The sequence below is a fragment of the Oryctolagus cuniculus genome, chromosome 6, assembly GCF_051225735.1.
Source record: "Oryctolagus cuniculus isolate XC-2025 breed Fujian yellow rabbit chromosome 6, ASM5122573v1, whole genome shotgun sequence".
Taxonomy (NCBI): Eukaryota; Metazoa; Chordata; class Mammalia; order Lagomorpha; family Leporidae; genus Oryctolagus; species Oryctolagus cuniculus.
The window spans coordinates 63,838,905-63,862,379 of NC_142872.1; the positions used below are offsets into that span (position 1 = coordinate 63,838,905).

A 23,475-nucleotide genomic window follows, 5' to 3' on the forward strand; every position below is an offset into this window, starting at 1 on the left:
GGCACCAGCCCATTATTTCTTCTTTTTCTTATTTCTCTAAGGTTCCTTTTATTGGAGAATGGTGTTAGAAAACAAAATCTGGGCATTAGGTGTGCTTGCTCCTGGGTGTTGTTGCTTGTAGGCCCTTTGTTTAAGAATTTTTTTTTTTAAGATTTATTTATTTGAAAGGCAGAGTGACAGAGAGGGAGAAACAGAGAAAAAAATCTTCCATCTGCTGGTTCACTTCCCAAATAGCTGCGGTGGTCAGGACTAGGCTGTCTTTCACTACCTTCCCAGGCATATTAGCTGGGAGCTGGATCAGAAGCACAGCAGCTGGAACTTGAACCCGTGCTCTGATACGGGGTTCCAGCATTACCTGCTGCACCACAAGGCAGACCCTCCACCCTTGTTTCTGCTGATGTGCACCCTGTAGGGACAGTAGGTGATAGCTCAAATGTTTGGATCCCTTCCACCCATGATGGAAACTAGGATAGAGTTCCTGGCTTCTGGCTTCAACCTGGCCCAGCCCAACCCTGGCTGTTGGGAATTTGGTGAGCCAGTAGATGGAGGATCTCTTTCTTATCTATGTCTCTCTGCCTTCCAAATAAATAAAAATAAATTTAAAAATTTTTTTAAAGATTTATTTATTTGAAAGATAGTTATAGATAGAGGTAGAGACAGAGAGAAAGGTCTTCCAACCACTGGTTCATCCCCCATATGACCGCAACAGCCAGAGCTGTGCCAATTTGAAGCCAGGCGCTTCTTCCAGGTCTCCCACATGGATGCAGGGGCCCAAGTACTTGGGCCATCTTCCACTGCTATCCCAGGCCATAGCAGAGAGCTGGATTGGAAGAGGAGCAGCTGGGACTAGAACCGGCACCCATATGGGATGCTGGCACTTCAGGCCAGGGCATTAACCTGCTATGCCACAGCGCCGGCCCCTAAAATTTTTTTTTGATGAGAAAATTGGAGTGAGCATTGGCATTGTGGTACAGCAGGTTGAACCACTGCTTAGGATGCCCACATCATGTTGGAGTGCTTGCCCAAGTCCTGGCTACTCTGCTTCTGATCCAGCTGTCTGCTAATGTGCCTGGGAAGCAGCAGATGATGGCTCAGGAAAGAGACCCAGGGGCCCAGGTTGTGGCGTTGTGGGTAAAGTCGCCACCTGCAATGCTGGCATCTCATATGGGTTTGTGTCCTGCTCCACATCTGATCCAGCTCCCTGCTGATATGCCTGGGAAAGCAGCGGAAGATGGCCCAAGTCCTTGGGACCCTGCACCCATGTGGGAGATCTGGAAGAAGCTTCTGGCTCCTGACTCCTGGCTTCGGCCTAGCCCAGCTCTAGTCCTTGCAATCATTTGGGAAGTAAACCAGCAGATGGAATCTCTCTCTCTCTCTTTATCTCTCCTTCTCCCTCTCCTTCCCCCTTCCCCCCTCCTCCCTCTCTCTGTAACTGTGCTTTTCAAATAAATTTTTTTAATTTCAAAATATTTAAAAAAAAAAAAAAAAGGAAGAAGGAAGTCCTGGCTGGAGTTCTTGGCTTCTGGCCTCTCCTAACCCCAGCTGTTGCAGCCATTTGGGAAGTGACCCAGTAGATGGGACAGTCTATCTCTTTGTGTACCTGTGTCTCTCTCTTTTGTTCACTCACATATTCTCTGTCATTCTGCCTTTCAAATAAATAAATCTTTTTTTAAAAAGTGAGAAAGCTGGCTCCCTCGATTTGTTTATTCAGTTGTCCAGTTGCATTGTATGTATACAGATTGTGTGGCTTTAGAATTAGTATGCACTCCTATGGAAAGCATTTCATCAACGAGAAGACAGTGCTTCTGTGCAGTTCTTTTTCCTTCATTCTTACAGACTCATCTCCAAAATCACTTAGGTCAGCACCTTTCCCCTATCTTTCATCACAGTCTATGTTTTATCCAGGAGCCTCCGACCTCCTAAATGATTTTTAAATTTACCTACATTAAGGTTCACTCTGCTGTAAAGTTCTGTGGGTTTTGAGAAATGCACAGTGTCACATTCTCCATCTGGCCTGGAGTTTTTTGTATTTCTTGTCCTTTTGCCTGGAATATTCCTCCCATGCATTTCCTCATTGCTCGCCCCTTATTTTTCATTCAAATCTCTGTTCCTTGAACAACTAATCTAAAGGAATCTGCTAGAACAAAGTGAACATTCCATTCATTTATTTTTATGTGTGTGGTTTGTTTTGGTCAATCTCCCTCTACTAAGATACAAATTTAATGAAAGAAAGGACTGTGTGTATCCTGGCTGTCTAGTATACTGCATTAGTGAACAGGTGCTGATGTTTGAATGAGTAATCCTCTCCTGGGCGTGTCCAACATGTGTATTCCTGGTGTGTGGTTTTGGTATTTATCAGTAATAATTGAAGCAGGTTTGTTCAGTTGGCCTTCCAGCTTACTCTGCTTCACTACTTTACTTACAAAAGGGTTCTGCTCACAAATTAGGTTAAGTGTTTCATTATATTGAAGATGTGCTTGTTGTCTCCTACAGTGTATTTAGCCTTTTTAAAAAAAAGTTAATTTTAATAAGGATCTTAGAATCCCTATTCCTCCTTAGAATTGTACATTAATACTATGAATTTCCCAGCCTGGCTAAACATTCAAATCTGCTCAGATGTTTTAAAAAAAAATTGCTTCCAGGATGGGCATTTGGCACAGAGTTGGGATGCCTGCATCCCATTTTGGAATGCCTGGCTTTGAGTCCCAGCTCCATTTCCAATTCTAATTTCCTGCTGATGCACATCCTAGGTGATGGCTCAAGTGGTTGAGTCTCTGCTACCCACATGGGACACCCAGAATGAGTTCCAGGCTTCCAGCATCAAGCTGGCCCAGTCCCAGCTATTGAAGGCATTTGGGGAGTTCACCAGGAGTTGAAGATATCTGTCTCTCTGCCTTTCAGATAAAAAATAAGCAAAATATTACAGAAATTAATAAAATTTCTTTTACTGGGAAAAAAAAAAAAAAAAAAAAAAAAACAGAACAAAACCGTGCTTCCTGGGCTTCTTCCCTGACTTAATTTCCAGGAAGATTGTACAAGTTTGTATTTTAACAGCTAGCCTGACATTTAGTCAGAACATTTGGAGTTTAAAAAAAAACCAGTGTGTTAATACTCAGTGAGAACTTGTGATAATGTCTTCAGGATTTCATCTTACAGCTATGATTATTGAAGCTTATACAAAAAGATCTCTCTCTCTCTCTCTCTCTCTCTCTCTCTCTTTTTTTTTTTTTTTAAGATTTTATTTATTGGGGCCGTCGCTGTGGCGCAGTGGGTTAATGCCCTGGCCTAAAGTGCCAGCATCTCATATGGGCACCAGTTCGAGACACGGCTGCTCCACATCCGGTCCAGCTCTCTGCTATGGCCTGGGAAAGCAGTAGAAGATGGCCCAAGGCCTTGGACCCCTGCACCCACTTGGGAGACCGGGAAGAGGCTCCTGGCCCCTGGCTTTGTATCGGCGCAGTCCGGCTGGCCGTTGCGGCCAATTGGGGAGTGAACCAGTGGATGGAAGGCCTCTCTTCCTCCCTCCCTCCCTCCCTCCTTGCCTCTCCTCTCTGTGTAACTCTAACTTGCAAATAATTTTTTTTTTTTTTTTTTTTTGACAGGCAGAGTTAGACAGTGAGAGAGAGAGACAGAGAGAAAGGTCTTCCTTTTCCGTTGGTTCACCCCCCAAGTGGCTGCTATAGCCAGTGCGTTGCAGCCAGCGCACTGTGCAAATCCAAAGTCAGGAGCCAGGTGCTTCCTCCTGGTCTCTCACGCGGGTGCAGGGCCCAAGGACCTGGGCCATCCTCCACTGCACTCCCAGGCCACAGCAGAGAGCTGGACTGGAAGAGGAGCAACCAGGACAGAATCCAGTGCCCCAACTGGGACTAGAACCCGGGGTGCTGGCGCCGCAGGCAAGGGATTAGCCTAGTGAGCTGCTGCGCTGGTCCCAAATAAATAAATCTTTAAAAAAATTTTTTTTTAATATTTTATTTATTTGAGAGATAGAGTTACAGAGAAAGAGAGAAAGAGCTTCCATCTGCTGGTTCACTCCCCAGATGGCCACAACAGCCAGAGCAAGACCAATCCAAAGCCAGGAGCCAGTATTACTTCCTTCTAGGTCTCCCTCGTGGGTGCAGAGGCCCAAGTACTTAGGCCATCTTCTTCTGCTACTGCTTTCCCAGGCCATTAGCAGAGAGCTGGATTGGAAAAAGAGCAGCGGGTACATGAACTGGTGCCCATATGGAATGCTGGTGCTGCAGGCAGAGGCTTAACCTACTGTGCCACAGTGCCAGCCCCTAAAAAGATATTTATAACTTGCACTAAAATTACTGTATGCCTAGGTACTAGGAAGTACTATAAACGAATCAAAAGCACTGCTCTCCAGGAACCGGTATCTTCTGAGAAGACAGTATAATGAATGTAAATAATCACAAGAGAAGGTAGAAGACAATAGGCTCATAGAAATCGTTGTCATTTAAAATTAGGAGTGGTCATTTGCACCCACAAAGGAAGGTAAGAATAGCGCCCAGTTCTTTTTAAAACTTTTTTATTTTTTTATTTGAAAGGCAGAGTTACAGAGAAAGAAGGAGAGACAGAGAGAGGGAGGTCTTCCATCCGCTGGTTCACTCCCCAAATGGCCACAATGACTAGGGCTGGACCAGACTGAAGCCAGGAGGCAGGAGCTTCTTCCTGGTCTCCCATATGGATGCGGGAGCCCAAGCACTTGGACCAGTCTTCCGCTGCTTTCCCAGGCACATTAGCAGGGAGCTGGATCTGAAGTAGAGCAGCTGCAACTTGAACCAGCGCCCATATGAGATGCAGAGACTTAATCTACTATGCCACAATGCTGGCCCCAAGCCCAATTCTTAAAATGAATCCACATTGAGAAGAGTTGGAACCCTGGGTGCCCCAGCCTCTCGTGGAATAACGTAGGAATTGGAGGTTAGGAAGTTGGGTATGCAGCCTATTAGCAGCTAGAAGACAAGAGCCAAAATGAGACCCCCGAATGGAAGACCTAAATCAGATTGTCAGGATTTGTCAGTCAGTGGTTTCTAACAGAGCACTAGAACTCCTCACAGAGTTTTTCTGTTTCAGCTTTGAAATTTTTACAGTACTTTAAACATTAGAAACTTTTATTGTTTATATATAATTTGGGTAACTTTTAAAAGAATGATTTATTTATTTGAAAGTGTGACAGGGAGGGAGAGAGAAGAGATCTTCCACCTGCTGGTTTACTTCCCAAATGCCTGCAACAGCTGGAGCTAGGCTAGGCTGAAGCCAACAACTAGGTACTCCAACCAGGAACCCAGCCATCACTGCTGCCTCTCAGGTCTGCTTTGGTGGCAAGATGGGAGTCAGGAGCCAGAGGCATACGTCAAAGCCATCACTTAGATGCGGGCCACATCTTAACTGCCAACCTGAACACTCCCCTCCAAGTATCCTTTCTATTCAGATGACTTCTAGATTAATCTCTGCCTCCCCACCCCCATCTCTTCTGAGATTGAGCAGCACATTTCCAATAGCCTATGTAACATTGCTGTCTAGATGTGGCTCCAGTACCTCAAATTCATCATTTCATTGTGTCTGTTAACACCACCACCACCCTGTAAAACATCCAAGCAAAGATGACACCTGGCCCTCAACCTCAACCTTGAATATTCCAGCTCTAGAACTCTGTACTTCATAAGTGTAATTGAGTTCTGACAGTTCATTTTTGTTTTATCTTATGTCTGTAACTACTTTTCCTTCCCAGAGCCAGAGTCTTTAATTGAGCTTTCAGAACACCACAAGACATTGGCAGTTATTTAGTTTCTCTCCCTCCTCCTGATACTTCTACATCCCAGCCCTGGCTGATGTGGGCATCTGGGGCATGGGCCAGCAGATGAGAGAGTGCTTGTACACTCACTGGCTTGTTCTTTCTCTTTCTCTCTCCCTCCATATCCCTTTTTCTCCTCTCTCCCAGCTCTTCTCCCTCTCAACTTAATAAATCATAATTTAAAATGAGAAAAACAAAAGGTGGGTGGAGGCTAGTGATTGAATGAGATTACCAGGGAGGTACGTGGAGAGAGACAAAAATCCAGGACACATATTTAGTGAATGTCTACACTTGGAGGGGTGGCAGAGGGGCAGGAGAAGGAGCTTTGGTCAGAGACAGGGTGAAACCCTAGGGCAATCCTGCAAGAAGTAGATGAGAAAAATACTTGTAGGGAAATAGTCTGAAGTAAAGTTCACATTATAAACTATATTAAATGACCTAGGTTAATGAAAAACATGAAATTTTGTAGGAAAGCTGCATTGCAACATTACTTATTATAAACAGAATGGCATTAAAGAATATTGCTAGACTCAGAATTGAAGAGATTTTAATTTTCTTTAGCTTTCTTTTAGCAATATTGATTTTAATTAGTAATCCTTTGAATTGAAAAGTTCTTGAAGTTTTAAAAGGAGTTATCTTTTATTATTTTCTGTGTGAATCTGGAATAGATGGGTGATTGAATTAATTCTAAATCAGTGGCATTTCATCATGTTTTAGCATCTGCCTACAACACATTTTAGTGTATTTTCCTGACAATATTCCTAAGTATTCTTTTAGGGATAAAAATAAACATATGTGTACTGTTGGTTTTTGCCTAAGTAACTGATTGTTTTATCATTCTGTTCAGGATCTGACTGGTATAGAATCTATGGATCAATGTCGCCATACCTTGGAACAGCATAACTGGAACATAGAGGTAAAATAGCATTCATTTTGAGTTATATTATTTTTTCCTGCTCTAATAAAGGATCAAAAACATCTATAGCAGGAATTTTTTTCCTCAGTAGATTTTTCTAGAATTACTACTCTTCAGTGTTTAAAACTAAAAGTGTATGTAGGAGAGGTAGATAATGTGAAGAAAGTTTATAAAGTCATAGAAAAATAGGTATGGAAAGCCAAGACACTGTGGCAAAAAATGACCTACACGAAGGATCTCTGTGAGTGAGACCCCAATGGAAAGAGGAGGCCATCAAAGAAGGAGGTACATTTCTCTGAAGGGAGGAGAGAACTTCTACTTTTCTTATGGTCCTGTCTAAATACTGACGGAGTTTGTGGACTCCAAAGGCTTCCGTAGCCTTCACAACTCGTGACAAGAGCCTCAAGGTGATCACTGACGTCATAAATAAAAGTGTTAATTTTTTAATCAACAGGAAGAGTCACTGTGCACTTACTCCCCATGTGGGACCTCTGTCTTTAATGAGTTGTACTATGAAAATTAACAGTAAAACTTGTCTTCAAATAGTACTTTATATTTTGTGTGTCTGTGTGAGTGCAAACAGTTGAAATCTTTACTTAGTATAGAATTGGTCTCTTATATAAAAGATGATTAAAAATAAATCTTAGTGAAGAATGGGATGGGAGAGAGAGTAGGAGGTAGGATGGGAGTTGGGGTGGGAGGGTGGATATGGAGGGGAAGAACCACTATATTCCTAAAGCTGTACCTGTGAAATTTATATTTATTAAATAAAAGCTTTCTAAAAATAATCAGAAAAAATGGTGACCAAGTCCTTCAGTATAATACCTCTCCCCCTTATTTTTTCTTGAGGCTCCTTGAAAAGCTATTTTTATGTATTTTTTAACCTGTTAGCTTAATATAAACCTCCTCATTATATATTTTAGAGTGTATTCTTTTGATTTTTCTAGGTAGTTCTGTCACCTACAACTTCTGTTTCTTTCACTTGACCATTTGAATTAGTTAGAACTTTATCAGGATCAGTTAATAATGGTAATAGCCAACATCCTATGATGTTGGTTATTGCTTGAGGTAGAACCACTGGAATGTAAGTTGCAAGAGAACAGAGATTTATTTTTTGTTTTGTTTTGTTAATTGTTATATTCCCAGCATAAATACTGAACCGGGTACCTTGTAATTCTAACTGTTGACTGTTCTTCCATGTTTAGTATATCATTAATTGTATATCAGGAGTAAATATTGAATCTTTTTACATGCCCTTTTGATCTGTGGAATTACTGCTTTGATTTTGGTATGTTATTTCAATAGGGAGCTGGATTTCTGAAAACATATTCCTAAATGATACTGTTATTATAATAGTAAACAAACTCAGTCCTTACTTTGTATGGAGCTTAACTCCAAGTAATTTCAGTTTGTAATAAATGTTGAATAAGACGACTATAAGAAATGTAACGGAGCAGTTTGGGAAGTTACTTTAAATAGGATAATCAAGTTTTAGACTCTGGAGTTCCATGAGAACTGATACTTGAATGATGAAGTAGACTGAAGAGTGAACATTTCGGGGAGGTGCATTTTGTGCAGTGGGAATGAATGATGCTGTCTGTATTTTTGTGTTTTTTGTTAGACTTTGATTTGAAGCATTTGTTAGCTTTAAAAATTTAAATTTTTAATAAAAATTTAAATGCTTAAATGAGTTGATGCTTTTAAATAGTGTAGGAGTTATCTATTCCTTAAAGATTTGGGGGAAAAAATACCTAAAGCATATTTCTGCCTGTGTTCTGGAATTTTGCAGTTTCCTTTCCCTGTCAATCATAATTGTTTTCTGTATCGGTTTATTTTTTTTAAATATGTATTTATTTTTAAAGATTTCATTTATTTATTTGAGAGGGAGAGTTAGAGAGAGAGAGAGAGAGAGAGAGAGAGAGAGGGAAAGGTCTTCCATCCACTGGCTCACTCCCCAGATGGCAGAGCAATAGGGTGGTACAGGGTGAGGGGCAGCAGGCTGAAATCTTCATCCTGTTTTACTTCCCAAATGGCTACAATGGCAAGATCTGGGCCAGGCCAAAGCCAGGAGTCAAAAACTCGATCCTGGTCTTCTACGTGGGTGGCAGATCACCCTCTGCCTTTCCAGGCACATTAGCAGGAAGATGGATGGGCAGAGTAGCTGGGACTCAAACCAGCACTCTGAGACGGGATGCCAGCATCACAAGCAGCAGCTTAACCACTGCGCCACAGTGCAGGCCCCTATTGCTTTCTTAGAAAAGACATTTTTCTTAGAAATGGCAAACGTTTTTAGCATAGCTCTATATACAGCATGTCCTTTATTCTCTGTTTCTGTGTTATTATCCTACTCTTTTTTCTTATTTATGACATTTATTTTCACATTTCAGAAATGAGACTTGGTAGAAACTGGCTGACTATTTTTTTGTTTTGCTTACAAAAATCTCATATTTGTTGGTTCTTTTCATTTTCTTACCAAGAAAATGTCTCTAATTCATTATCCTGCTTTTTTATATAGCTCTGTTAATTTCTTTGTACTTTCATACAATTAAAACGGTGCATTTTCCTCTGGAAATAAATTTTGAAAGTTTTGTTTTTCTTCTTTGGCCCGAAAGTTATTTAGAAACATTTTGAATTCTTAGTAGTTTTCTTTGTTTTTGTTTTTGTTTTTGATTTTATATAGTCATTGAGAACTCATTGATTTAATAACATTTCATTAGCATTGTAAGAAATACAAATATCTTTTAACTATTTCAGACTTACGGAAAAATATTAAGGGAACAACTATGGACTTACTGTCCAGACCCTGGAAACCAAACATATTTGCAATACTCATTTCAAATTTCTTCTTAAAAAATACAGGGAAAAAAATGGAAGTATCATTTGAGTTGCTTGCCTGTCATTCCCCATACCCACTCTCTTTACTGTTGACAGCAGCTGTTTATAGAGTGTGTTATTTGAGAGATAAAGGTCTGATGTCTGTATTCAAGCAAGCTTATTAAACATGCAGTTAGAATCTGTTTAATTGTTGAGGCTTCTTGACATAACATCTTCAGTGTGGTTTTAGAGATTTCTTTATTTCAAATGATAATGTCTTTTTTCTGCTTACAAAAACAATACATGTATATAAAGTATCTAACAGGGGAGTTTATAAAGTTAAAAAGGAAAGCTGGAGCTGGTGCTGTGGCATAGCTGGTAAAGCCACTGCGTGCTGTGCCAGCATCCCATATGGGTGCCAGTTCAAGTCCTGGCTGCTCCACTTCCGATCCAGCTCTCTGCCATGGCCTGAGAAAGCAGTAGAAGATGGCCCAAGTCCTTGGGCCCCTGTGCCAGTGTGGGAGACCTGGAAGCAGCTCATGGCTCCTGGTTTCGGATTGGCCCAGCTCCATTGTAGCCATTTTGGGAGTGAACCAGCGGATGGAAGACTTTCTCTCTCTCTCTCTCTGCCTCTGCCTCTCTGTAACTCTGACTTTCAATTAAAATAAACCATTTTTTAAAAAAGAGTAAGTTTTTGACAGTAGTATTCTTGAGATAAGCATATATTTTATAGAAGATTTATGGGGCCAGCGCTGTGGTGTAGCAGGTAAAGCTGCCACCTGTGGTGCCGACATCCCATATGGACACTGGTTCAAGACCCGGCTGCTCCACTTCCGATCCAGCTCTCTGCTGTGGCCTGGGAAAGCAGTAGAAGATGGCCCAAGTCCTTGGGCCCCTGCACCCAAACGGGAGACCCAGAAGAAACTCCTGGCTTCAGATTGGCGCAGCTCCGGCCATTGCGGCCAATTGGGGAGTGGACCAGCAGATGGAAGACCTCTCTCATTCTACCTCTCCTCTCTCTGTGTGACTCTGACTTTCAAATAAATAAATAAATCTTTTTTTTAAAAAAAGATTAGTTTATTTGAAAGACAGTGGCAGGAAAAGAGGGAGAGACAAAGAGATTTTCCATCTCCTGGTTCTCTCCCCAAGTGGCTACAAGGTACTCCAGCCAAAGCCAGGAGCTCGAAACTCCCTGTGGGTCTCTCATGTGAGTGGCAGGGGCCTAAGTACTTGGGTCATGTTCTGCTACTTTCCCTGACCCATAGCAGGCAGCTGGAGCAGAAGTGGACTGGTGCATCAGCGTCACACACAGTGGCTCAACTGGCTGCACCACTGTACCAGCCCCAAGATAACTATATTTGGTGTTTGAGCATATTGTCTGTCCTTCTAGACCTCGGTATGTGTAAATCTGCTTAGTGTGTCTTCCCACTGTTAATAACAGGACATCAGAGGAAATGCTTACTTTTGTACATGCTTTGAAAGGCAGGACATGATGCAAGTAAAATATATGAGTAAACTGTATGTCTATTTTGGGTGGAGGCACTTTGTTTTCTACAATTTGACACTCGTATTTGAAGCATACACATGTGGCTATTAGAAATTTCTTATAATACCTTTTGTTGGTAATTTTTATTAGAATTTGAGTTTGATTTATTACTATATCCTATTTCATTGGTTCACATTTATCTGGTATACTGTTTACCATCTTTAACATGAAATAATTTATAGAAGTATTATAACTTGGGCCGGCGCCGTGGCTCACTAGGCTAATCCTCCGCCTTGTGGCGCCGGCACACCGGGTTCTAGTCCCGGTCGGGGCGCTGGATTCTGTCCCAGTTGCCCCTCTTCCAGGCCAGCTCTCTGCTGTGGCCAGGGAGTGCAGTGGAGGATGACCCAAGTGCTTGGGCCCTGCACCCCATGGGAGACCAAGATAAGTACCTGGCTCCTGCCATCGGATCAGCGCGGTGCGCCGGCCGTAGCGCGCTGGCCGCAGCAGCCATTGGAGAGTGAACCAACGGCAAAAGGAAGACCTTTCTCTCTGTCTCTCTCTCTCACTGTCCACTCTGCCTGTCAAAAAAAAAAAAAAGTATTATAACTTTATTGCAGTAACAAACACACTCATGTATGCACCCACACAAGGAAGGAATTCCAAGAAATATAAGAAAATCACTCTTACTCCTGCTACTTCATGGATAGGTAGTATTATATTATTTTTATTTTTTAAGATTAATTTATTGAAAGAGTTACACAGAGAAGGAGAGGCAGAGGCAGAGAGAGAGGTCTTCCATCCACTGGCCCACTCCCCAACTGGCCACAATGACCAGAGCTGTACTGATCCGAAGCCAGGAGCCAAGAGCCTCCTCCAGGGCCGGCGCCGCGGCTCACTAGGCTAATCCTCCGCCTAGCTGCGCCGGCACACCGGGTTCTAGTCCTGGTCGGGGCGCCGGATTCTGTCCCGGTTGCCCCTCTTCCAGGCCAGCTCTCTGCTGTGGCCAGGGAGTACAGTGGAGGATGGCCCAGGTGCTTGGGCCCTGCACCCCATGGGAGACCAGGAAAAGCACCTGGCTCCTGGCTCCTGCCATCGGATCAGCGCGGTGCGCCGGCCGCCACGGCGGCCATTGGAGGGTGAACCAACGGCAAAGGAAGACCTTTCTCTCTCTGTCTCTCTCTCTCACTATCCACTCTGCCTGTCAAAAAAAAAAAAAAAAAAAAAAAAAAAGCCTCCTCCAGGTCCCCCACACAGGTGCAGGGGCCCAAGGACCTGGGCCGTCCTCCACTGCTCTCCCAGGCCACAACAGAGAGCTGGATTGGAGCGGAGCTACTGGGACTGTGTTTTCTAATGTATAAAAATAATACATAAATGCATAACTCAAGATGAAATATGAAAAGAATCACATTCAGATAACTTCCCTACTACTCTTTCGTTTTTTTTAAGATTTATTTATTTGAAAGGCAGGGTTACAGAGAGAGGGAGGGAAAGAGAGAGAGAGAGATCTTCTGTCTGCTGGTTCACTCCCCAAATGGTTGCAATGACTGAGGCTGGGCAAGGTTGAAACCAGTAGCCCAGGGGCTGGCACCATGGCTCACTTGGTTAATTCTCCGCCTGCGGTGCCAGCATCCCATATGGGTGCCGGGTTCTAGTCCCAGCTGCTCCTCTTCCAGTACAGCTCTCTGCTGTGGCCCGGGAGGACAGTGGAGGATGGCCCAAGTGTTTGGGCCCCAGCACCCGCATGGGAGACCAGGAAGAAGTACCTGGCTCTTGGCTTCGGATAGGTGCAACGCCGGCCGTAGCGGCCATTTGGGGAGTGAACCAACGGAAGGAAGACCTTTTTCTCTGTCTCTCTCTCACTGTCTGTAACTCGACCTGTCAAATAAATAATAATAATAATAATAAAAAGAAACCAGTAGCCTGGAGCTTCTTCCAGGTCTCCCATGTGGATGCAGGGACCCAAGCAGTTGAGCCATCTTCTACTGCTTTCCCAGGCACATTAGCAGGGAGCTGGATCAGAAGTAAACCGGCTGGGACTTGAACCAGTGCCCTTATGGGATGCTGCTGTAGTAGACAACAGCTTAACATGTTATGCTATGACACAGCCCCCCCCCCACTGCTATTTCTTAGTCCTACTATCCCAGCATAACCATAATACTATATAATTTCTTTTCATTCTTTCCAAGTATTTTTATGCCTAAGTATTATTCTCCCCCAGATAGACCATAATATCTGTTTATATGGATTCTACATATTGATATGTATAACCATATTATAATCTGAGACTGATAAAAAGGTAATTCATTTTTCAAAGCCTTTTAACAAAAGTAACATTTTTATGAAAAAATAATCATTTTTACAAGTCTTTTCTGTGTCTAATTTAATAGGAAGGAGCTGGATTTTCATGTCTGCTTCAGCCTTTAATCTGTTTTGGTATGTAGTTTTAGTTAAAAGTGCATGATGAAAATCCAGTTTCGTCTAGGTGTATATGGTATTTCGGTAGCAGCCTTTACAGATAACTGGATATTCTTTGATACTGGGGTGGTGACTTATTGAGTTAGCTACAGTGGAACTTGAAACTACGTCAGTGATTTTTTTTTTTCATCTTCTGTTACATTAAAATCCAATCATTCGTATTGTATTTTGAAAGGATCTTTTACCAGTAAGTGATTTTATATATCCATTCTTTGGCTCTTCAGAAAATTCTGGTTTGCTGATTTAATCTAGATCTTCCAAGTGGTGCTAGTATTTTACTATGTAATATCATGAATAGTGCCATCAATCTCATCAGAGCTACCTTTAAATATTAGAACACCATTAGACCTTCTGGTGGCAAATATAAGTTTTTTAAAATTCTGATATTTGCTTGGAAGCCCTTACTTTATAATTGACAACAAATGCTGTTAGGTATGTGGGTTTTTTTGTTTGTTTTGTTTTTTTAAAGTTGGAGTTACAGGCTGGTGCCACAGCTCACTAGGCTAATCCGCCTGTGGCGCCGGCACCCCGGGTTCTAGTCCCAGTTGGGGCGTTGGATTCTGTCCCGGTTGTTCCTTTTCCAGTACTGCTCTCTGCTGTGGCCCAGGAAGACAGTGGAGGATGGCCCAAGTGTTTGGGCCCTGCCACCCACAGGGGAGACCAGGAGGAAGCACCTGGCTCCTGGCTTCGGATTGGCGCAGCACACCGGCCGTAGCGGTCATTTGGGGGGTGAACCAATGGAAGGAAGACCTTTCTCTCTCTCTCTCTCTCTGTCTCTTTTTCTCTTTCTCTCTTTCTAACTCTGCCTGTCAAAAAAGAAATAATTTAAAAAAAATTTTTTTTAAATGTTAGTTACAGCAAGAGAGGAGAGACATACTCCATCCGTTGGTTCACACCCAAATGGTGTCAACAGCTAGAGCTGGGTCAGATAGAAACCAGAAGCCATGAGCTTCCTCCAGGTTTCCCACATGGGTGCAGAGGCCTAAGGACTTGGGCAATCTTCCACTGCTTTCCTAGCACATTAGCAGGGAGCTGGATAGGAAGTGGAGCAGCTGGGACTTACTGGTGCTCATTTGGGATGCCAGCACTGCAAACAGTAGACTAACCCCCTGTGCCACAGCCCAGGCCCCGTATGCTTTATTATTATTATTATTATTATTATTATTATTATTTTATTTGACAGAGTTACAGTGAGAGAGAGACAGAGAGAAAGGTCTTCCTTCTGTTGGTTCACTCCCCAAATGGCCGCTGCGGCCAGCGCTGCACCGATCCGAAGCCAAGAGCCAGGTACTTCTTCCTGGTCTCCCATGCGGGTGCTGGGGCCCAAACACTTGGGCCATCCTCCACTGTCCTCCTGGGCCACAGCAGAGAGCTATACTGGAAGAGGAGCAATCAGGACTAGAACTCAGCACCCATGTGGAATGCCGGCGCCACTGACAGGATTAACCAAGAGAGCCACGGCTCCGGCCATTTTTTTTTTTAATAACAGCTTTATTTACACATGATTAGTCTGATTCATTACTTTTTTTTTCTTTTATTTATTTATTTATTTATTTATTATTATTTTTTTGACAGGCAGAGTGGACAGTGAGAGAGAGAGACAGAGAAAGGTCTTCCTTTTGCCGTTGATTCACCCTCTAATGGCCGCCGCGGCCAGCACGCTGCGGCCGGCGCACCGCGCTGATCCGATGGCAGGAGCCAGGTGCTTATCCTGGTCTCCCATGGGGTGCAGGGCCCAAGCACTTGGGCCATCCTCCACTGCACTCCCTGGCCACACAGCAGAGAGCTGGCCTGGAAGAGGGGCAACCGGGACAGAATCCGGCGCCCCGACCGGGACTAGAACCCGGTGTGCCGGCACCGCAAGGCGGAGGATTAGCCTATTGAGCCGTGGTGCCGGTCAAGTCTGATTCATTACTACAGGATGCAACAAAATTAAGCATATCATGGTCCTAATATACCCTCCTCCTCAGAAAACATAAATATCACACAAGATATAAACTTGCCCTAAATAAGTACCCTAAGCCACATCAACTTCCTGGAATATCACAATATTACTACACTAACCTAGAAAATGTAAACCCTTCTGAGCTGTTTACAGAACCCCCTGTAATGCTCTGGAAACATTGCAGAGATTGCATTAGCTTCCTCCTCTTGAGGTAGCTCAAAGTGAAAGCACAGCAAAATTACATGTTTTTCTACACTGCCACTGAGATCGTCTAGGGAATGAGCCGGTGGGTAGAATCCTTCTGTTCCTCCATCTTTTCTCTGTCATCGCCTTTCATGAATCTTTTTTTAAAATGCCTTTACACTAAGTCTAAACTTGACTAAAGACAAGCTTTACTTTATTTCCCAGAGCTATGGGCATTTTACAAAGTACTCAAGAAATTAATAGCTTATAAAAATGGGGGGAAGGAGGATGGCAATGTGGTGTGTGGTAGGGCTGCTGCCTGACACACCAGTATCCATATGGGTGCCAGTTTGCATCCCTTCTGCTCTGCTGCTGATCCAGATCCTTGCTGATGGCCTGGGAAAGGTAACAGGAGATGGCTCTTGCCACTCACATTGAAGACCCAGGAGAAGCTCCTGGCTCCTGGCTTTGGCTTGGCCCAGCCCTGGCCTCTGCAGCCGTCTAGGGAGTGAACCAGCGAATGGAAGATCTCTCCATGTCTCTCCCTCTCTGACTTAAAAAATAAATAAATTTTATAAAAATTTATTTTATTTTATTTATTTGACAGAGTTAGACAGTGAGAGACAGAGAGAAAGGTCTTCCTTCCGTTGGTTCACCCTCCAATGGCCGCCGCGGCCAGCGTGCTGCGGCCGGCACACTGCGCTGATCCGATGGCAGGAGCCAGGTACTTATCCTGGTCTCCCATGGGGTGCAGGGCCCAAGAACCTGGGCCATCCTCCACTGCACTCCCTGGCCACAGCAGAGAGCTGGCCTGGAAGAGGGGCAACCGGGATAGAATCCGGCACCCCGACCAGGACTAGAACCCGGTATGCCGGCACCGCAAGGCAGAGGATTAGCCTAGTGAGCCGCAGCGCCGGCCGAGGTTGTTTCTTGATCGGTGCCAATGGATAGTCTTGACTCACAGGAGAGGCAGTGTCTCGGGAATGAACCAGCAGATGATGACCCCAACACATCTGCCAGAGTAGTTCTTGAAGTACATGGTCCTGCTTGAAGAAGTGAAGCCTGGAACCCCAGGTGGCTGCCCAGTGGAACTGCCATGTCTGGAATGCTGAAAAAGATCTGCTGCCCATCTGTCAGATTGCAGCCATCCCAGTGGTTATAAAGTAGTAGCTCGTTGTGCTTTAGTGTTGGATCTCCTCGATGACTAATACTGATGTTGAACATCTTTTTACATTCTTGGCCATTTATATATCTTCTCTGCCAAGATGTCTGTTCAAAGTCCTTTGACCATTTATAAATTGTGTTGTCTTTGATATTGAGTTGTAAGGATTCTTTATATATTCTGGGTATTAGACCCTTACAGATCGATGATTTGAAAGCGTTTTCTTCCATTCTGTGTTTCCTCTTCACTCTCTTTTTATACATAGATTTTTAATTTTGATAAAGACCGATTTATCAGTTTTTTTCTTATGTTGCAAAGATTTACACTCTTGTTTTCTTTGTAAGAATTTATAGCTCTTACATCTAAGTCTTTAATGTACTGTGAGTTAATTTTTGTGTATTGTGTGACTTAGGGTGTCAACTTCTTTCTTTTGTATGTGATTATTTAATTGTCCTAATTCCATTTGTTGAATGTAAGTAAGGAGCTACCTATTATTACCTATATTGGAAAGTTGTTTTTTTTTTTTAAGATTTATTTATATATTGAAAGGCAGAGTTAGAGAGAGATCTTCCATCTACTGGTTCACTCCCCCAAATGATCAGGGCAGGGCAGGGCATAACCAGGCTGAAGCCAGGATCCCCAAACTCATCCAGGTCTCCCATGTGGGTAGCAGGGGTCCAGGAACTTGGGCCATCCTCTGCTTCTTTCCCAGGCACATTAGCAGGGTCTGGATCAGAAGTGGAGCAGTTGGGATTTGAACCAGCACAGGTGACAGCCTAACCCAGTAAACCCCAATGCCAGACCCAAAACTGGAGTTTTTTGTTTGTTTTAAGATTTATTTATTTATTTATTTATTTATTTATTTATTTATTTGAAAGGTATAAATAATGACAGAGAGAAGGAGAGACAGGGTAAAACTGGAACATTTAAAGTCAGCTATCCACTTTAGAGACCACATAACTCTCTGAAAGACCACCTTCACTCTGACAGCAGCTGCAAGTTAAATAGGTTCCATAAACCACCCTCTGGTTTAATAGTTGACTGGAAAACCACTGAAATCTGTTATAAATGTTACAGTTCATTCTGGAGAACAGATACAGATTAAATTCAGCTGAAGGAGAAGACACATAGGGCAGAGACTCACAAGTTTCCAAACATTCCTCTCCAGTGGAGTCAGGATACACTGACTCTCCTGGCACAGGTGTGTAACAATATGGAAAGTATTGCCAACCTGAGCCTCTGTGTCTGGTGTTGTTGGGGCTTCATTATCGAAGCATAATTGATTCAATTGGCTGCCCACACTTAGTCTCCATGATGACTTATGCTGGAGTTATCCAGAATCCTCCCCTTCAACCACAAGGTTGCTCTTTCTGGTATAACCAGTCTTCACTGTAAGACTATTGGGTGTGGGAGCTTCAACCTACAGGTACCAGAGCAGTCATCTGGTATGATGCAAGAGGCCAGATATCTCATTGGGAAGGCTGGTTTTCGGTTTGATTTTTTATTACTATTATTATTCTGGGACAAATAACCATTTTTTTTTTAAGATTTATTTTATTCATTTAAAAGGCAAAGAGACAGGGAAAGATGCAGCGAGAGAGCTTCCCTCCACTGCTTCACTCCCCAAATGGCTGCAATGGTCAGACCAGGCCTTACCAAAGCCAGGAGTCAGGAACTCTTACAAGTCTCCCACATGGGTGGCAGGGGTCTAAATACTTGGGTCATCGTCTGCTGCTTTCCCAGGCTCATTAGCAGGGAGCTGGATTTGAAGTGGAGCAGCCAAGACTTGAAACAGTGTACATTTGAGATACCAGCATTGCATGCTGTGGCTTTATCTGCCCCGCCACAATGTCAACCCCCAAACAACTGTTTTCAGGCATAGAGTTAGGAAGGGAATGAGGGGCAGGGCATTATTGTGCTTCAGCAGGTCAAATTACCTCCTATGATGTGTGTATCCCATATCAGAGTTCCAGGATCCTGGCTACTCCACTCCTGATCCGGTTCCCTGCTACTATGCTGGGAAATAGTGGATGATGGCTAAAGTACTTAAGTTCCTGCAACCCGTGTGGGAGACCTGGATGGAGTTCCTGTTCCTGGTTTCATCCTGGCCCAACCCAGGCTGTTGGAACCATTTGACGAGTGAATCAGCAGATGGAAGATGTCTCTTTCTCCCTCCTTCCCCCACTTCCTCTCTTTCTCCCTCCCTCCCTCCCTCTCTCTCTCTCTCTCTTTTTCTGCTTTTCAAATAGATAGTCAACCTTTTTTTAAAAAAAAAAAAAAAGATTTATTTATTTTACTTGTAAGAGTTACACAGAGAGAGAAGGAGAGGCAAAGAGAGAGAGAGGTCTGCTGTCGCTCCCCCTCTTCGTGGAGGAACGACACAAAACCCTGCCTAGGCTTCCTATCCGAGTCACGGCACCATTATGTCGCTCCCCCTCTTCGTGGAGGAACGACACAGGACCCTGCGCTGTTCTTTCTGTCTGCTCGGCCCTCCCCGGGTTTGCTGCTGGTTCCTCCCGGGTTGGCTACTATCCCTTCCACCTCCGTGGAAGGGCAGTTCCCCCTGGCCACATTCCCCACTTCCGCAGGGGAGCGGCACACCGCCGGCCGGCTCTTCTCGGGGGCTGCACAGGTGTTCCCTTAGATGTTCCCGGTGCATGCCGTCTCTCTCCTCCTTTATAGTCCTTCTCCACCAATCCCAACTCGGCTGCCCACACGCCGAGTACGCTGCTCTCCAATCAGGAGCAAGTCCTACAGTTTATTGGTTGAACTGGAGGCAGCTGTGCGGAAGCTGTTTACTTCTCTCCCAGCGCCATATTGTGGGAGAGCAGATGCATAGAATAAGTCTTAATTCCAGTAACTCAGTCCAGTCCGGGCTGCTCCCCACAGTCTGCATCCACTGGTTCACTCCCCAGTTGGTGCAATGGCCGGAGCTATGATGATCCGAAGCCTGGAGCCAGGAGCTTCCTCCAGGTCTCCCACATGGGTGCAGGAGCCCAAGGACTTGAGCCATCTTCTACTGTTTTCCCAGGCCATAGCAGAGAGCTGGATTGGAAGTGGAACAGCCGGGTTTTGAACCGGCACCCATATGGGATGTCGGCACTGCAGGCGGCGGCTTTACCTGTTATGCCGTAGCGCTAGCCCCAACTCTTTTTTTTTTTTTTTTTTTTTTTTTTAAGATTATTTATTTGAAAGATTTACAGAGAGGCAGGGGCAAAGGGAGAGAGACAGAGAGAGGTCTTCCATCTGCTGGTTCACTCCCCAGATGGCCTCAACGGTCAGAGCTGGGCCAGTCCAAAGCCAGGAGCCAGAGCTTCATCTGGGTCTCCCATATGGGTGCAGGGGTCCAAGTACTTGGGCCAACTTCTGCTTTCCCAGGCCATAGCAGAGCTGGATTGGAAGAGGAGCAGCCGGGACTAGAACTGGCGCCCACATGGGATGCCAGCACTGCAGGCGGCAGCTTTGCCCTCTATGCCACAGCACCACCCCCAGTAATAAACCTTTTTTAAAGAAAGGAGGTGGGAGCCTGGTGGTGTGGCTCAGCAGATTAAGCTGCCACCTGCAGCACCAGCATCCTATGTGAGCACCAGTTCAAGAACTAGCTACTCCACTTCTGATGTAGCTCCCTGCTAATGTGCCTTGGAAAGCAGAAGATGATGGCCCAAGTGTTTGGGCCTCTGCCATCCATGAAGGAGACCCAATGGAATTCCAGACTCCAGGCTTTGGCCTGGCCCAGCCTCAGCCATTGCGATCATCTGGAGAGTGAACTAACGGATGGAAGACCTCTGTCTGTGCATCTCCTTCTCTCTCTGTAGCTCTGCCTTTCAAATATAAGTAAATAAATCTGAAAAGGGAGGAGTGGTGTGAAATGGTTTTTTGTTGTTAACTGAGTTACCAGTTGCCTACCTGGAGTTTTATTAGGATCTTTATATATGACCATTCCATTCCATTTTAAAGTTTTTTTTTTTTTTTTTTTTTTTTTTTTTTTTTTTGGACAGGCAGAGTTAGACAGAGAGAAAGGTCTTCCTTTGCCATTGGTTCACCCCCCAAGTAGCTGCCACGGCTGGCGCGCTGCGCCAATCTGAAGCCAGGAGCCACGTGCCTCTTCCTGGTCTCCCATGGGGGTGCAGGGCCCAAGCATTTGGGCCATCCTCCATCGCACTCCCGGGCCACAGCAGAGAGCTGGACTGGAAGAGGAGCAACTGGGACAGAATCCAGCGCCCCAACCGGGACTGGAACCCGGGGTGCCGGTGCCACAGGCGGAGGATTAGCCAAGTGAGCCAAGGCGCCAGCCCAAAGTTAACTCTTAAGACATATTGTTCTGGCCGGCGCCGCGGTTCACTAGGCTAATCCTCCGCCTTGTGGCGCCGGCACACCGGGTTCTAGTCCCGGTCGGGGCGCCAGATTCTGTCCCGGTTGCCCCTCTTCCAGGCCAGCTCTCTGATGTGGCCAGGGAGTGCAGTGGAGGATGGCCCAAGTGCTTGGGCCCTGCACCCCATGGGAGACCAGGAGAAACACCTGGCTCCTGCCATCGGATCAGCGCAGTGCGCAGGCCGCAGCGCGCTGGCCACGGCGGTCATTAGAGGGAGAACCAACGGCAAAGGAAGACCTTTTTCTCTGTCTCTCTCACTGTCCACTCTGCCTGTCAAAAAATAAAAAAAAAAAAGAAATTTTGTTCCTTCATTGTTTCATTGTTGTGTCCAAAGAAACTGAGGCTCATAAGTTGAACAACTTTCTGAGTGATGGAACTAGTATTCTGACCTAAGTTTCTCATTTCCAAAGTCCTCCATCAGATACCTCTGATCCAAACTGCTCTACTGCAGTGTCCACTAGGGATTGTGGAGTGAAGCACTGCATTCTAAGTAATATATTGCATTTGAATAAAAGCAGGGTGTTTGCTACATAAATGTAGTCTCCTGCTAGCTTCCCTGGTTTCTACTATGTGCGAATTCTCATTGTCTCCCAGTACGGCAAGCTGAAAGTTCCTTGAAGATGCACTCCTCTGGTGACCTTTGTGAAATGATCATCCAAGCATTTGTTGCATCTCTCCTTCTGAGTTGATCTGGACATCACTGAAATTCTTGTATCTGTTTTCCTCCTCAGGCTGCTGTACAGGACAGACTGAATGAGCAAGAGGGTGTACCCAGTGTTTTCAACCCACCTCCATCCCGACCCCTGCAGGTTAATACAGCTGACCACAGGATATACAGCTATGTTGTCTCAAGACCACAACCAAGGGCAAGTCATTTTGCAGCTGGAATTTCCCACTTTTTAATTTTATAAGTTCCTTCATTTGGTTATATTGATTTCTCTATGATAGGAGTAAAGGAAATGTTTAGAATGTAAATTTGTTACCTAGACCTGGGCCCTTTCTAGATTTAGTACATATATAGTTTTTCTTTGATGGTTTAATAAATTGTTGGAGATTCTATCATTTTTTCTGTTTTTGGCTGGTTGGTTGGAGAGTACCCTTTTTTTTTTTTTTCTGAGTGCATAGATTTATTTATGTGTCTAAAAGTGTTTGATACATGTTTAATAGATCTCTGCTTTTAGATTATGATCTGTTTACCAACTTCTTTGTTGCTTCAGTTCACTTAATTTTAAACCTACTTTTGAGGAAGTACTTGGGATCTTTATGGGGGCCTTGGCCATATCTTTGAAACTAGTTTTGAAGGACTAATAGGAAGAAGGTGGTTCACTTAAATTCAGCAGGCATTTTAAGAGTCCTCCAAGGGGCTGGCATTGTGACTTAATGAGTTAATCTGCCTGCAATGCTGGCATCTCATAATGGTACCAGTTCCAATCCAGCCCCCTGCTGATGTACTTGGGAAAGCAGTGGAAAATGGCCTGAGGCCTTGATCTCCTACACCCACCTGGGAGTCCTGGGTGGAGTTCTAGGCTATTGGCTTCAGCCCAGCTGCAGCCATTGCATCGACTTGGGGAGTGAAACAGCAGATGGAAATATTTTTCTCGCTCTCTCTCTCTCTCTCTGCCTTTCAAGTAAATAAATCTTTAAAAAAAAAAAAAAAAAAAAAAAAAGCATGCGCCAATAGCCTGGTATTTTGCTTTTGGGAATCTGAAGATAAGAGCCAGTCTTCCCATTTTAAATTTAATTTCTGCCGGTGCCGTGGCTCACTAGGCTAATCCTCCGCCTAGCGGCTCCGGCACACCGGGTTCTAGTCCCGGTTGGGGCGCCGGATTCTGTCCCGGTTGCCCTCTTCCAGGCCAGCCCTCTGCTGTGGCCCAGGAGTGCAGTGGAGGATGGCCCAAGTGCTTGGGCCCTGCACCCCATGGGAGACCAGGAAAAGCACCTGGCTCCTGGCTCCTGCCATTGGATCAGCGCGGTGCGCCAGCCGCAGCGCGCCAGCCGCGGCGGCCATTGGAGGGTGAACCACCGGCAAAGGAAGACCTTTCTCTCTGTCTCTCTCTCTCACTGTCCACTCTGCCTGTGAAAAAAAACAAAAAAACAAAACAAAACAAACTTTAATTTCTCACAGTCTAGTTACAGAAGTCAGATGTGTGTACTAAAAATGAACTCTAAGGAATTTCTTGGAGTTTCACTTTCTTACTCTTGGAGTTCAACTTACCTTTTTTTTTTTTTTATTTATTTATTTTTTTTGGACAGATAGAGTTAGACAGTGAGAGAGACAGAGAGAAAGGTCTTCCTTCCATTGGTTCACTCCCCAAATGGCCG

At 44.5% G+C, this 23,475-nt stretch overlaps 1 protein-coding gene across 7 annotated transcripts in view; it reads left to right on the plus strand.

Moving 5' to 3' along the window:
• FAF2 (Fas associated factor family member 2) overlaps positions 1–23,475 on the plus strand; it is a 73,526-nt gene that overhangs the window by 26,030 nt on the left and 24,021 nt on the right. For 3 of the 7 annotated variants that reach the window (XR_016235575.1, XM_002710411.6, XM_070076428.2), the window contains exons 2-3: positions 6,645–6,713; positions 21,885–22,019. Coding sequence is in view for 6 of the 7 variants with exons in the window: in XM_002710411.6 (XP_002710457.1) it covers positions 6,645–6,713; positions 21,885–22,019 (204 nt within the window). In the remaining variant the exon portion in view is untranslated. The remainder of the gene's footprint in view (positions 1–6,644; positions 6,714–21,884; positions 22,020–23,475) is intronic. The other 4 variants (XM_089335093.1, XM_089335096.1, XM_008255444.5 and 1 more) reach the window with 3 other exon arrangements.